Source organism: Misgurnus anguillicaudatus, chromosome 21 (assembly GCF_027580225.2).
Source record: "Misgurnus anguillicaudatus chromosome 21, ASM2758022v2, whole genome shotgun sequence".
NCBI lineage: Eukaryota > Metazoa > Chordata > Actinopteri > Cypriniformes > Cobitidae > Misgurnus > Misgurnus anguillicaudatus.
Genome location: NC_073357.2, coordinates 46,756,370 through 46,773,303, shown reverse-complemented (window position 1 = coordinate 46,773,303; position 16,934 = coordinate 46,756,370). Strand labels below are relative to the sequence as shown.

At 38.7% G+C, this 16,934-nt stretch overlaps 1 protein-coding gene across 1 annotated transcript in view; it reads right to left on the bottom strand.

Annotated features, from left to right (window-relative positions):
• Positions 1 to 16,934, bottom strand: part of col4a6 (collagen, type IV, alpha 6) — a 79,727-nt gene that overhangs the window by 32,769 nt on the left and 30,024 nt on the right. Inside the window, exon 4 of the mRNA XM_073858838.1 lies at positions 10,265 to 10,342. Coding sequence (XP_073714939.1) covers positions 10,265 to 10,342 — 78 coding nt within the window. The remainder of the gene's footprint in view (positions 1 to 10,264; positions 10,343 to 16,934) is intronic.

Below are 16,934 nucleotides of genomic sequence, written 5' to 3'. Positions count from 1 at the left end.
TCACTCTTGCCACATTAGCCTTCAGCAAATTGACATTTACCAGGCATGCTTTTTTGTGTTTTAGTGGTTTAAGCAGTGATTGGCATTGCAACACCATCATGAATTAGCAAGGAGCTACAGTTACAGCTACTGTAATACAATACTGTAACTGCACAATAGATTACCAAATATAAATGCAATTGAAAGAATGCATCACATTGAAAAAAGGAATTTTAAGAACGTGATCTAATCTCATTTGCTTCCTCACTTACAGTATTAGAATTTAAGGTTTAAATATACACCAATACTAAAAACATGAAAACGTAAAAGTGACGTGCACTAGACTGCTTTATATGTGGCACAAATCACAATAGACACAATAGGATTCCTAATCTACAGCAAACCTGCACCTCACTTCCTGTCGGAATGCCGAACAGAATCCATGAGCCAACAGATTCCCCCAGTGCAGTCCTGTTAGCTCTAAGGATTTGGTAGGAAGCATTGTTCGCAGGCAGCGAGGCTCAGGCATGATTTTATCTGTCGCGCCATGTGTTCATTGGAAGCATTGATGGAAGCACCACTAGGAAACACATCAAAAAGGAGCAGGGTGTGGACTAAGTGATTCAGCCATGATAACCAAATTCAACTCGCTCCAACCCAGCTGTAAAACCAAAAGCACCAGTAGTGCCAGACAGACAGCAGTGCATACACTGACTCATCAATCCTTTTTTTCAAATCTTTGCCTGGGAGGCTTGCAAATGTGGTATGAATCATGGTGTTTTAATGTGTGTACAGTAACCCTTATAACCAGCTGGGTCTTAATGGCTGAAAGCATTTTAAAACATCTACTCTATTTTACAAGACATTTTGTAATTAATTAGCCCTTTTTTATTTACTTTTTTAATTGCATACTTCGAAAAATGGTTCCAAGCTGTAGCTGGGGCAGTACCCTTTAAAAAGGTCCTAATACAATTCATGCTAAAAATACAGTATGCATTACATTTGGTTACAACATGTACCAATGAGGTACTAAGATGTACTCTTTATGTACATCTGAGGTATTAATATGAATGCTTTATGTGCAAAGATGTGCTTCCTGAAAAGTTACTGCCCCAGTGACATTTTTTATGATGTCTATTTCGATTTCTTTTTCCGTGTAACTTTTCCTTCATTTTTGCTAATGCATTTTTTTAATCTAGCCATAATCTGAAAATTATATAATAATAATATGATATTTCAAATACCCATATTATCTTGTTTCATGTACACTTTACCAATTTGGGGGCAGGCGGTAGCATAAAATCCACTGAGATGTACTGAAACCACATGCTTTTTCCCATTCTGACATTGACACTAACATTTAATGAGCAGCAGGGGGCAGTGTTAGATCCAGTTTAACAAAAATGAGGTTCAAAGGTATCCATGCTAAAAAATTGGGTTAATAACAACCTGTCAAACAAAGACGTCACTGTTAGAGCTCAAAAGTTGCAGTCAAAGGTCACGTTGGGGGCTTTGTGAAAATGACTTCTTGGCTCATTTTGTGGCTATTACAAATGACATGCCATGTGAAGGATAGCATAGTCAAGGATCCAAAACGCAAATAAACAGGAAGTTTAAATCATTGACATTTAGACATTGTCTAAACATCTAGCTACCCTTACCTGCCTGAGTTTAAGGTCAAATACTGGGTCTGTTTAAACATAAAGAAGACTATTTATACTTTATGGTTAATACCTTTTGATGTGTATAAACACCTGGCTTTTCACACTGATGCAAAAAAATATATGTTGTCCCTTAAACATGTCTACATCCAGCCAAGTTGTTTAGTTAAATCATCCATGGCATAAACACGATTCCTGCTTGTTTGGATTTTGGTTGTGTATCTCTTTAAGAAAGGGGAAAGGTCGCACAGATGAGACGGATAACAAACAGCATGTTTAATAGAGATAAACAGCATGTCTGTGTGTGTTTCTTATGTTTTTTCCTTTTTATTTTCGACTCGCATTGTAAAAAGTGAAAATGTGCAGCTGTTACATTAAAGGCGTAGTTACCTTTCAAGATCAGTGTGCTATATTTTTTCTATAAAACGTCCAAACCGCTTCATATAAGTCACCATTTGTTCATCTGAAAGTGCAGTTCCAAGACAGGGTTTAGGTTAATCCTGGACTAGGCCTTAGTTATTTTAGGACATTTAAGAAGTTTTTACAAACAACCCTTACAAAAAACTATACTGGTGTGCATCTTGAGACAAAACAATGGCACTGATATATGTTCAAATATGTCAGTACACAGTGTTTTGAAATTAAGGTAGCTCAAACATGCATTTTGTCTGGGGATAGGATAAGCCCTGTCCGGGAAACCGCCCCGTAATGTTTTATACAGTTTGGGTCCAGATAATCGGCACATTCAGTACATAGTCTGTCAGTACTGTGCAAGTCCAGACCGGACCTTTGAGACACTGATTCAGGGTGGCTAAAGCGCTTACACGTGCTCAGCACACATGAAAGGCAGTGTTGCTTTTCTTTGGCCGCTGCTCTTAACCCAAACCATTATGTCAGCAACCTGTGACCTCTGACCTGTCTGGAAGTGGATGTTATTGGTCTAAACAAGTCCAGTATGGGCGTCTGTTTTTTTTGGAATAGTTGACTAAAGGGGAGCATTCTTTTTAGGATGGCTCATCATGGCTGATGCTTATCTTTATAGAGAACATTGGGATTGTTTAACACAGTTGTTATTTGCTTAAAACAGATAACACATCGTAAAGATATTGTAAAGATATATGAAGAGCTCAGATGCAAAACCCTCTAAGTTCGCCTAATGTATTCTGCCAACAAACCAGTATTTCTGAATATCCTGAGGCTGGGATTAAGCAGATTTTAAGCGAAAGAGCGTTCAGTTAAAATCATTATCTTATTTTTGACAGAGGTGTCGTTTAGCGGCTTTTGCATCTGAGCTCCTATAGACCGTTTCAGCAGTAACAACATAAACAAGCGGCTGTCGCGGTCCGCACGTAACTTCCGGTAATCTCCGCTAAGAATAAATAACAACAAAGTACTTTAAACGTAGTTTATTTATATAACAAGCAAAAAAACAACACATAGACTACATAGGAAACCAAAACATTTGTTATTTTCGACGAGGCATTTGTTCAAGAGATCAGTTTAGCAACTAGTCAGACCATTAAAAAAACGAAACCGGAAGTAAGGTTCGGATCCAGACGTGTATCACGTGCGTCCGATCAAACCGTCTATATATAAAACGTCTTATGCTACATACACACCAAATGAGGGGCATCGCGTTACTCGCTCTAGATTACTTGTGGGATTTAACTTTGTGTCATGTGAATTTTTCTCTCGAGTTGGGTAAAGACGCGTTTGAGGCGAATAGCGCGTGTTTTCGCGAGAAACGCACCGCCCATATCGCGTCATTCGCATCGCCCCACGCGAGGAGGCGTCTGATCACGTCTTTGCATTGACTTTGTATGTAATCTACTCGCGCAAATCGTTGAACTCGCTTCTGGTGTAAACCCACAGTTAGGCCACCATGCCAGAATTAGATTTGTTGTTTGCAATGTTATAGTGATCATATACACTGAAAAAAAAGGATTCATTCAATTTACTCAATTTTTAAACTTTTGTTTAAATGTAGCTTAAATAAATTGATTGCAACCACATACCTTAAAAAACTGAATGAATCATTTTTTAGTGTATACATTTTTCTCAGTCTCTTATACATACAATAGAATACATCCAGCAAATACAGGAAATGTGTAAATAGTATTAAAAACTGTATAAAAATGAAAACTGATGTGTCAAGTTTTTAGGGTAAACTCCCCTTCCACTTGAGCAATAGCAGAAAACTGCAGGATCTCTTAAACCTAAATAAAATAAAATCCTAATTTCTAATTTTAAAGAAATTTGTTTATTTTACTTCATTCTGCTCAGAAACGCTCAAGATTTGTTTTGTGCCAAGAGAGGTCACACTAAACACTGATTATGCCTAAAGAAGACATTTAGTGGTGAAATTATATATATATTTTTGACATATTTCCTGTTTGTATCTTAAATAAAATAGATTGAAAAATAAATATAGATGGACACAAGTCTGGTGGTGGTGGTGGCCTAAGACTTTAGCACAGTACTGTATATACTACCCAATTGTTGGCTTCATAATGCTTATTTCTTAAACCTCTTTTTCTCAAAACCTAAACTTGTTTCATCCATCTGACATTTTAAATAGATATGACTCCTCTCTCTCCCTGTGTTTTTGTTCCCTCAGAAGCAGACATTCCCAGTACGGCTGAATGCACTTTACAGAGCCCAATCACTTTGCATCGCATCACATTGGTTGCTGTTGTTTTGGGGGCCATAGCTCTATTGGTGGGGGTGAATCAGGCTCAAAGATGGTTTACCCACTCTACCAATGTCTTTGTGTTATAGGATTACTGGAATCAAAGGTAATGCCAATGGCCAAATAGGTAGCTGAACCATCAGACCTAGATTTTCTATACCCTGATTTTGGCTTGACTCTGTGCTTTGAGACAGGGTTGGGTAGAGTAAGGTTCACATCTAAAAAATCTTCAATATGCCAAATGTCGGGTCATAAGTTCTCTGTCATGGGTCTCGCGCTATGATTCAAGGAAGTATCGGTGTTCTGCAACTAATAAAGTGTTTCAAATGTGACAGGTTTGTGTTGCATTAACCACGCTTTACTGCAACACCAAACATGCATGTCTAACCTTGAATGGATTGCAGATGGATGACTACAAAGGGCTAGCGGAAAGACTGCTATAGGCAAGTTCTTCGAAATACCAATGATACCTTGATTTTATTGAAAATACATCTGGATAAAAGAGTCTGTCAAATGCATGAATGCAAAGTGTAGATATGTCATCTTGCATGCAACGAAAATATTAGATAAGAGTTAGATATAAGAGTTAGTCATTCTGAACTGCAAAACAACCAATGATTTCTCAATGTATGTTTTATCACTGTCAGTCAGTTGTACACTGACAAAGAATGTAACTATTAAAAATGTCATAAATAACATAAGGCGTTATGATATGGGAAGTCATGCTGTTGGGTACAACTGGCATAAGTGCTCATAAAAACATATCTTATCTTATTCTGTAGGTGTAAATTAAACATAAGCAACCATAAATCTGATCTGAGAGCAAATCTAGATTGCGTGACTACATGCTCGACATGCTCCAGGGAAGCAAGAAACAGACGTGGTATGAACAAAGAGTATTCTGAATTCTGTGTATTTGTCTAGCTAACAAATGTTTACATGAAATCTAAACAGGAAAAGAGAAATAAAGGTGCAAAATGTAAAAGCATACATTTTTATCACCTTTATTTCCTAAAAACTTATTTCTAAGTTTCCAACAAGCATGTGCATCTAAAGTGATAGATCTACTATTTCTCGTGATTAATTTATATGAGGTCTGGATCTGTATGTATAACATCTGTTATGTACCCACATTTGTATAAACTATAAGCATTCATTAGAAAAGTATGTACAGTGTGTGTCTGTGCGTGCATGCGTGTGTGCGTGCATGCGTGTGTTTGTATGTAAACAGAACAATAAATTTAGCAATGCTTCATGTCACTGACTGATTGGGTGTTTATGAGCAGGAATCAACAGTGCCTTGGATTTTTTCCAAAGCAATACCAGTTCTTGAGACATATAGTCTTGGCCAACACCCAGCTCTTGATCCTGCACCCTTTCTCAGAACTTCATAATTGGCACCCTAATCAGTCTGAAACTACTGTATATCCAGGGGGCATGAATATTGATTCTATCATTGTAAACACCTGTTCTTTATCCAATAACTTATATTATATTGCAAAACATTTCCCCAATAAATCTCTCGTGTATGAATAATCATGCCAAACTTCTTTAACCCTGTAACTGGCGCAGGCCTTTTTGAGTGGGGGGGGGGTGAAAAGGTGATGTACACCTTTAAATTAGCTCTGGCATTTTTTTTGGTCTAGAAGCCTAATTTTGGTCTTGTTTTAAAGAATACACTTTAACGTTTTTATGAAAGTGTTTGAAGGTGAAAATATATTTTTATAGCAGTTTACATTTATTTGTAATAAATAAAAAATGCAATATAGTATTATTTTTAATCAAGGCTTTGAACCGGTTCACGGAACGAAAACCAGAAACTTTTGATGTTTTGCAAGGAACAGAAACGAACCCAGAAACTTTAAAAATATATATTTTCCGGAACAGAATCGTAACCGATAATGGTAACTGGTTAATACCGTTATTTTTTTTCTCGTTCTTTGACAAGATTTCTGTGCAAGAAGTTCACTTCTGGTCGTCGTTGACTCATCGGAGAAATGAGAAGCTTTCCACCAGCAAGTAGCCTACTCAAGCCCAAGTCTTTAATGCTCAATCATAAGAGGTAAATATTGTAGGCTACCAAGTATTTCAAGATGTTTGTTTTTTAATACTAATTAGTGGTGTAACGGATTGCAGTTGATGTCAGTGATCCGTACAGATCACGACACACAGTTCGGCTAGCATGCGTTTCGCAGATTAATATGCCAATTTAAAGGACAAGTTCGGTATTTTACACTTAAAGCCCTGTTTTCAGACTGTTTATGATGAAATAGAACGGTTTTGAAATTTGGATATATGCGGCTGCCCCGAGAATTTTCGGGTGTTTGTGTTTCACCTCCCACCTTTACAATGCGTTTAATGGTGCACTGGAACAATCCTTCCTAAAATGCATTAAACTTTCGTTTACAAAGACGTGAAACTCACCGAGTGGTCAGGGGTGTTCACTGGTATGCTCACACAAAAATTGCTGCAAAATACGCATTCCAACAGGTTTTATCGTAGTTTTTGCCAACTCCATTGACTTGTATTAGATGTGCTGTGAGGTACGATATTACTCCGCGCCAGGAACTTTGTTTCTATTCTTGCAATTCGCAATGGCGGATTAGCGCCACCACCTGGGCTGGAGTGTCTATTATTCAAGCTCTAAGCGAAGAATGTACTGGTGTGAGGAGTTTGGAAAAAAAGGTCCACAAGTTAACAACGAATGCTGTTGGAAAGCATCTTTTGCAGCGATTTTTGTATGAGCATATCAGTGAACACCCCTGACCACTCGGTAAGTTTCACGTCTTTGTAAACGAAAGTTTAATGCATTTTAGGAAGGATTGTTCCAGTGCACCATTAAACCCATTGTAAAGGTGGGAGGTGAAACACAAACACCCGAAAATTCTCGGGGCAGCCGCATATGTCCAAATTTCAGTCAAAACCGTTCTATTTCACCATAAACAATCTGAAAACAGGGCTTTAAGTGTAAAATACCAAACTTGTCCTTTAAATAGGGTGAAAGTTGATCATTTGCACGTGTTTCAAAGGCTTGCAAATGTTAACACTTAAGTGATTTTAAACAATTTAACCGCTAAAAGGCACTAAAGTGAGCAATTTTCTGTACGCACAGACGCACATGCGGTTAAATGTGTCCGGTCCAACTCCAATCAAACGTGATTATCCCTATGCCCTTCAAAGATCAAATCTCTTGATGTATAAACTTGAAAGAGTTGCGCTACTGTGTCTCATACTGTAGTCCATTAAAATACATTTGGCGAATAAAGCACTGAAAAACAACATAATTTTCACTTTATGTGTAACGACTGTTTATGCTGCATCTTCTTCCCGAAGCGCTGTTTGGAATTCATCCGCCGTCTATGTGTGTGCGGGTGTTTAAGTGCACTCAACAAATGACGGCATGTCAGAATTACAGTTATGCTACTTATATAATGTAGACTTTTTTAATGTTTGATGACAAGATAGAGACTTAAAGGGATAGTTCGGCCAAAAACGATATTAAACCCATGATTTACTCACCCCCAAGCTGTCCGAGTTGCATATGTCCATCGTTTTTCAGACAAACACATTTTCGGATATTTTAGAAAATATTTTAGATCTTTCTGTTCATTAAATGTAATGTTACGGGGTCCAGCAATAGTCCACGACCTTCAAGTCCAAAAAACTGCGTCCATCCTTCACAAATTAAATCCAAACGGCTCCAGGATGATAAACAAAGGTCTTCTGTGGGTAATCCGTGCGGTGTTGTGGTAGAAATATCCATATTTAAAATGTTATTAACGTTATAAACTACCTTCCGGTAGCGCCGCCATCTTAGACTCAGGAGAGAGTATTAGCGTAGTGTACGCACTTTTCTTAGTGACTTATGACAAATTCGGACGGCGGGGGCACAGAGCAGCAGCAGAGAAACTCTGTACGCTGCGTAAGCTATCATCCTGAATGCGCATCACTCCAAAATGGCGGCGCTACCGGAAGGTAGTTTATAACGTTAATAACATTTTAAATATGGATATTTCTACAACAACACCGCACGGATTACCCACGGAAGACCTTTGTTTATCATCCTGGAGCCGTTTGGATTTAATTTGTGAAGGATGGACGCACTTTTTTGGACTTGAAGGTCGTGGACTATTGCTGGACCCCGTAACATTACATTTAATGAACAGAAAGATCTAAAATATTTTCTAAAATATCCGAAAATGTGTTTGTCTGAAAAACGATGGACATATGCAACTCGGACAGCTTGGGGGTGAGTAAATCATGGGTTTAATATCGTTTTTGGCCGAACTATCCCTTTAAGGAAAATTATGTAGACTAATAATTTAAGTTTAATGTCCTAATGGTCAGCTTACTTATTTGTATGTCCCACAGCTGACATGGAACGTTATTAACCGGTTCGGGAACTTTATTTTTTTGTTCTAACCGCTTCAGGAACGTCAATTTCAGGGATGAACCGAAAACCAGAAACTTAAAAATACTGTTTCTGTTCGGAAAGAACCAATTCGGAAAAAAATCTGGTTCAAGGCCCTGTTTTTAATTCATAAAATTATCAAAAAACTGAAGTTTGGGTTGGTTTGCTCTGAGGTTGTCTGCATACTCTTGTCACAAATGAATAAATTACAGTTACTGCATTATTATTACTGCTAAAAAGGTAAAATATGAATTCTTAGACCTTTCCAACAATATATAGTTTGTCGTGAGAGATTAACATTTACATGAAAAATATTAAAGTAAACACTCACAGGACAGCGCCAGTTAATGGGTTAAACTTTTGGAAACCTTATGGGGCGGTTTCCCGGACAGGGATTAGAATGTAAGAGAACTGTCCAAACTGAAAACAACTTGCACTGACATATCTTAAAATACACCAGTGCCCTTTGTTTTGCCTTAAAATGCACTCCAGTAATGTTTTTTAATGTTAATTAAAAGTTTGGGGAGAACCACAAACTGTGTTTGTTCCTGAGATCTATGGTTTCTATACAAAATTTCTATAGGGCCAGGAGATACATTTCTCAGTTAATGTTCAGCACGGGGCTACTTAAAGGAACACGCCCACATTTTGGGAATTTAGCTTATTCACCGTATCCCCCAGAGTTAGATAAGTCCATACATACCTCTCTCATCTCCGTGCGTGCTGTGGCTCTGTCTGGCGCGGCCCCCGCTGGCTTGGCTTGGCGCGGGGACTGGAGGTGCATGGCTCCAGCTGGTGTGCTGCTCCCGGTGGGTGGCAGAGTGGCGCGATCATTTTCCTGTTTGTGTGTTGTGATTTGTGTGGTCAAACCGTGTACAAATAACAAGGTGATATGAGACACAGCGATCTTTTAGCAGTGTGCATGCTGGGAGCTGTATTCTCTGGAGGCGAGGCGCTGGCGCATGGGCGGAGTGATCTGCTCGCAGCACACGAGAAGCCCCTGGTGAGGAGCAGAGAGTTCGGTCAGAGTTGTGCGAGTCGCTCCGCCCGTGCGGCAGTGCTTCGTCTTCAGAGAGTGTGGTTCTCAGTGTGTGTACTGTTGGGGGATCGCTGTGTCTCATATCACCTTGTTGTTTGTGCACGGTTTGACTATACAAATCACAACACATAAATAGGAAAATGATCGCGTTATTTTGTCACTTATTGGGAGCAGTATACTAGCTGGAGCCATGCATTTCCAGTCTTTGTGCTAAGCTAAGCTAGCGGGGGCTGCGTCAGACAGAGTTACAGCACGCACGGAGATGAGAGAGGTATGTATGGACTTATCTAACTCTGGGGGATACGGTGAATAAGCTAAATTCCCAAAATGTGGGCGTGTTCCTTTAAAAGTTCAATGATAGTATGACATGTTTATGCACATGCAGGTGTTTAACGCCTTGAAGGAGCATTTGCATGTAACAGTGATATACTGATGATTTAGGTCAGAAAAGCTGTATCAACAGTCTCAAAAAGAGTTTCACTCACCCTGCTACCCTTTAAAGGGACACACGGACACCTTCCCCTGCAGTCTCGTCCTGCACATGGCTCCTGAACGTCGAACCCCTGCAGATAAAAAAAGACTATTAATCTTAAACATAAAATGAACTGGACGTCACAAGTTTTTAGTGATGATCAGTGCTTCACTTCTAATGGCCATGTAATGTTTTTTATGTTAATGAAAGCTATTAGGGAGTGACATATGGTGTAAAGTAAAAAAATTATACATTTTCAAATTCTAGTCCTGTTTTTTGTTTTTTACTGCGTCAAGAAAAAGCAGTGAAATATCAATCGACACATATGATATATTACGCACACACCCACAGTCACACGCATTACTTTCCTTTTTCATATTTGCTGTTATTGGCTATTTCCTATTTATTATTTGCTTCATTCAATTGGAATGCAACTAAAATTCTTGGTCACAAAAAGTGAAAGAAAAGCATGATTGATGACATAGGGATGTTTTGCTTCTGGATCTACTGTACTGATCTGGTTCTCTCCCTGCAGCTATAGATGATCATCAGGACTATGTATTCCACGGCTGAACAAAGGGCAAAGCTCTGCTCTGGATTTAGCCTGTAGTCCAGCATACCAACTTTACAGAAACTAAAAAATGAATACATGGAAGGTCATTCGGTTCATCTTAACTGATATGCTTAGCTTTCCTATTCACCACGATCTCTAAACCTAACCCAGAACGCTCTCACAGATACAGATGAGCTCTATTGTCCCATCGCCCCATGCTGAGATCACATTCCAAAGCATGCATGTCCCACCCTATCCAATCAGTTCTTTTCATTGCCTGGTGCTTTTTACTTTGAAACCCCCCAAGACACACACTCCCCCTATAAGGTTTCATCGCTATAGAATGTAAATGTACATATTCACCCTTACTTTGGGTCATGAATGGTCATATGATATCAGGAAAACATATTATTATTACATCAGTTTTACTTCCGTACATGTGCATGTGCAGCTACTAGAATTTTTATATGGCCAGAAACAATGTTATGGCATTGTGGATTGTTGCAAAGGAGTTCCTATGCAGTGTTTATTCTGAGTTATTTTGGGGTTGCAATGTCATTGCTTCATAGGTCAAGTAAATAAAACCTCACCATTTTATTCTGACCCACAGATCACATCTTAGGCTAGCAGTCAGGAGGCTTGCCTCCGACCCCTCCTTAAGTCTGAATAACAGCATGTTACATACAAATATCAACAAACATCCAATGTTGTTGCATGCCCTCCCATAACCTGCAGATAAAGCTCTGTGAAATGCAATCTCCTTCATTCAGTAGACCTGTGAATAACGTGATCAATGAAAGCTGAGGGTCTTCCCGAATTGAGGTCACAGGTCGCTGGATAGCGTTACACTATGATTAAAGGATGAAAAGGTGCAGACAAGTGGGGATAAGGGCCCCATGAGGCTTTGAGGGCAGTGGGTACTTGGCGGAGGGGTCATGGGTGTTCGAACGGCCGTCTAGAGAAACCTCAAAGGTCTTCAACTGATAACCAAGACCTTATTTACAAATCACAAAGACCGTGTGTCTACAGCGTCTGTGTGTGTGTGCAAAGGTGATGTAAGGGTCTCTTTCTCCAGTCACAGCATCATATGACTCCACAAAGCCTGGCACTCTTACAACTTGTGACTGCATTTGGAGAGATTTAGGTTTTGGCAAATAACAAATGAAATATAAAGAGAGTGAAAGTAAAAGAATGTGAATAGAGAACGAGTAAAAAGTCGGACAAGCGTCGTCTCTCTTCTACTAATCTTCTGTTTAGCACTAATTGACAGAAACAGGCCAGAAAATCTACAGAGAGCGATTCAGATTAAAGTACAGACAGACTGATAGAGAAAGAAAACAATTAAGGCTATGTTTACACAACAAAATGTAGTGGAAAAGTTTTTCGATTGTGCTTATGAAATATCTCACATACACACAACAACAGCGTCTAAAAAATCAGCACAAACCGCAAAGATGAGTACATCTTGTGTATTATGTACTCCAGGCCAGTAGATGCCGATGTTACCTTGTAAAGAAGCACAACAACTCAGTAAATACAAAAGCCGTTTCTCAATATGCGTTCTTGTCTGTACTTGCGTTCTTGTGGACTTGTGAAACGTCATCGGTCGCGGCCCAAGTACTGTTCCAATTCAAAGTTCGCATCAAGCCCAAGTTCATATAAAATCCCCGGATGTGTTCTTGATCCGCCCATTTTATCGAGGATGCATCAGAGGAGACTTGTGTGGACTTATGACAGCGAAGTTTCCCAGAATGCATTTCGCGTCAGAAGTTCGTTCTTCCGAGTCTGAACTTGCAAGTTCGAACTACGAAGGACACAAGTCCGAGTTTGGAGTACTTGGTATTGAGAAACGGCTAAACAGTCAAGATGGCGAAAGCGCTGAGCAGTTTTGTTTAGACGGATGATGAGGTAGGTTTATTGGTTAGTGACCTTGGACTATTAACAAAGCAAAATTTTGTAAACTTTGTTGGAGAAGCATTAATAAATTCAAACTAATCTTGAGTAAGACATACACACTTCTTGTGGGAAGCTATTGTTGTTTTGGTTATAGTCTAGCATGCCTATAGACTCAATTAAAGGATTACTCCACTTTCATAAAATCCCGATATTTTACTCACCCCATGTCATTGAAGATTTTTATGTCTTTCTTTGTTCAGTCGAGAAGAAATTACAGATTTTTCTCCATATAATGGACTTTAGTGGACCTCACCAGTTTCAATCCAGTTTAAAATTGCAGTTCAAAAGGCTCTTAACGATTCCAACCGACGCATACTGGTCTTATCTAGTGAAACGATCATCATTTTCACAAAAAAATAAATAAAAAATGAGTACTTTTACACCACAACTTCTCATCTTGCACTTGCTGTGTGATGTACCAGCGCCAGCTTACCTATTAAGTAAACACCTCCAATAGTCAAGCGTTACATGTGTAAAATGCACACTTGTGGACCATTTTAAACAATAAACTGACACAAATACATTAAATAGTATCATTCCACATATATCAATGTCGGAACGGTCCATTTTTTTCCATACTTGTAAATACTGGAGCGGTAGTTTCACATACTTCATGCATGACCTTTCGACGTGATTACGTAATACGCAAGGTCACGATGGCGCATAGCAAGGATAGTGCAAGATGAGAAGTTGTGGTTAAAAGTAATTTTTTTTAAAAGTACTTTTTGACGATCGTTTTGCTAGGTAAGTCCCTTATGCTTTGGTTGGGGTAGTTTAGAGCCCTTTAAAGCAACACTACGTAGTTTTTTTTATCTTTAAATAATGTCTCTAAAATTATTTCAGTGATAGAACACTTTTAACTGGACAACTTGTACTGTTGCTGCAACCTGAGCAGCCTCCTAGCTGCTACAAGCACACTCAGAAAGTGGCGCTGGAGGGTAGAGCACACAGCCCCGCCCCTCCCCCTGCCTGCAGAAGAGTGTCTGATACCAGGCACTGTTGCGCTTTTCAAGCACATGGGGGAGCTGTAAGTCATTTTTACATGGAAACTACATAGTGTTGCTTTAAAGCTGCATTGAAACTGCAATTTTAAACTGCATTGAAACTGGAAAAATCCTGGATTATTAAAAAAAATACTTTATATTATCAGAATTTTTTATGAAAGTGGAATATTCCTTTAACACATGTACATGACTAAATGATTTAATTACAAGAAAAAATCAACGCAAAACTCAGCTGCTACCCCGGATAATAAACTATATCCATTGTTTTCATAAGGCTGGCTTTCTTCTCCTAACATCCAAAAACACACTTCTTCTTTCGTGCCATTGTTGAGTTTTGAAATTAAACAAAGCTGTGTTGCGTGATATGATGTTTGCAAGTTTGACGTCTCCCACTGATTGAGGGTGGGCGGGGTTTTCCGGGGGAAGTGCCCATATAAAGAAGTGATACATATAGAAAACCCCTGAAACTTCAGCTGGACCTGTATTCGAAAAAAACTTTCCGAAACTTGTACGAACCCTGGCGAAGTGCATTCGGCACATAAATACTCTGTAACACGCCCAACTGCTTTTTTGACACTTTGCCTACGTTTTAGCATTAGGGAAACAACTCTATAGACCATTTCAAATGATGTAAACAATACTGGTCCAGAAACACTTCCTGTTACAGTTTGTGAGAGTTATTTTTTTATTTCACAAATATCATTATCTTTAAAATGTTTGTTTAACTTCAGTTAATTCAGGTTTATATGTTCTGTTGGTTTATTTTATCCCAACGTTTGTCTAGTGTTAAAAAACGGAAACAGGAAGTGCTTCTGAACCAGTGTTGTTTACATCTTTTGAAATGGTCTATAACTGTGTTAATAAGTCAGAATGCTTGAAATACCATTGAACCACTCCTTTAAAAATAATTTAAACAAATAATTAAACCCTTTTTATAAATGAGAAAAAGACACACCAAATGTTTAAATAAAAAATAGTCCACCTTTTGTCTGGCAAACACTGCTTTAACTGCATCACTAGCCTCCAAAAGCATTGAGTCAATGCACTTAAAAGTAAAAAAAACACAAAGCATGCAATTTGAGACTTGAATGGCGCATTGGCCCACATATGGCACAGCCAAGTGATTGAGAATCTTCGTCCCTCCCATGACTACAACATGGTACAGAAGGGGGTCGATAAGAAATCAGAGAAGACGACTTCAATACCCGCTCGCAGTTTAAAACGTCTGGTATGATCTCTGTGAAAACACTTTTGACACCCTCTTTTCAGACTGCTTAACCCACCTGGCAGAGAAGTGAAAGCATAAGCCATATGCATTGAGGTTCCTGTCTGCAAGTAAAGCAAACCTCAGCTACAAGGACCAACAAGCCCCTCACAATGGCACACCTTGACATTCTTCTGCAGCGGTTTTTCAGTGAAATTCAAAGAGCTATTTGGAACAGGACAAAGGGCTCAACTTGAAGAGAAATCTGCACACATATCCAGACACACATACACCCTGCAGGCAAAGGGACAGAATCCATTTACACAGTTTGCAAAAAAAACCAACAGGGGTATTTAGTGTGTCTGACACTGACGCACCTGAAGATTATTTGTATGTGTGTTTGTTTTGATTGGCTTTACATTTAGCTCACTGATATAAGCAATCATAACCCCCTTTTTAGTTACACACGCCCAGAACGAATCAAGTGCACAAACATGCAGGAACAAAGATGAAAGCTTCACGCTAAACACCATGCATCATTGCTGCCTACACGCACACCCCAAATAACACACATACAGTACAGGCCCACACAGATGCTATGAGAGAGGTTAAACTGCAATCTCCCCTCCCTTCATTTGTCTGCTCACATTTTCTCCATCAACTGCTGTCATCAATCAGTTCACCCATATTTGAACACGACAGAAGAGAAAACATGGCAGAAACACGGGGGGGAAAGGGAAAGGATGTGAAAGAGTGAGTGAAGTTTATTCTGTCCTTTCGTCACGGATGAGCTCCTCTGGCAGATACCACAGGCCCGGGTAACTTTTGAACAAAACAAAAGAGCAAACAAAAGCAATGATACATGAAGCTCATGTAGAAACGGTTCACCTGTCGGTCTTTACTATTTTTATATTGACTGATTTTTGTATTAGATTTAGCAAGCCCAAAAATATGTAACCTTCAGGATTAATTAACTCTAGCCAGAGCCGGACATATTCATTAATGTTTCATTAACGGAAATAAACACATTAACAAACATTTGAAGATCTAGTAAACATCTTACAAGGACCAGATGCACATAAATATTTCCTTTCCGACAGGAAATGTTTCAATAAATAACAATCCAGCTGTTCAACTACATCAGACAAACATATTGGTGACACATACATTATATGCTTATGTTTGTCATTCAACCATTTTTAAGGCACCATTTTATATACATACACTGTAAAACCTAACAGTTAACTTAACTCAAACCATTTAAGTAAACCGATTGCATTAGGCCATTTAAGTTTTAAAACACATACATTTAAGTACTGTGAACTTGAGTCATGTGCAGAGGTGTATAATACTTAAGTATTTTAGTTACATTTTCCAAGCATCTATGCTTTATCAAAGTGTTTGTCTTGGGAAAAAATGTACTTTTCTTTACTAAAAATGTTTCACTACATTCTAAAGCATAAAATCATACTGTGTATTCATTATATATTGCATATTAAAATTGATTTAATGCCTAATTACATAAAAATTGTGTACTTTTACTTTCTTGAGTAAAAGTACAAAAAAAAATTTACTTAAAGGAATAGTCTACTCATTTCAATATTAAAATATGTTATTACCTTAACTAAGAATTGTTGATACATCCCTCTATCATCTGTGTGCATGCACGTAAGCGCTGGAGCGCGCTGCGACGCTTCGATAGCATTTAGCTTAGCCCCATTCATTCAATGGTACCATTTAGAGATAAAGTTAGAAGTGACCAAACACATCAACGTTTTTCCTATTTAAGACGAGTAGTTATACGAGCAAGTTTGGTGGTACAAAATAAAACGTAGCGCTTTTCTAAGCGGATTTAAAAGAGGAGCTACATTTTATGGCGTAATAGCACTTTTGGGAGTACTTTGACTCGGCGCAGTAACACCCTCCCTCTCCCATTATGAGAGGGAGAAGGGGAGCGGACTTTTCA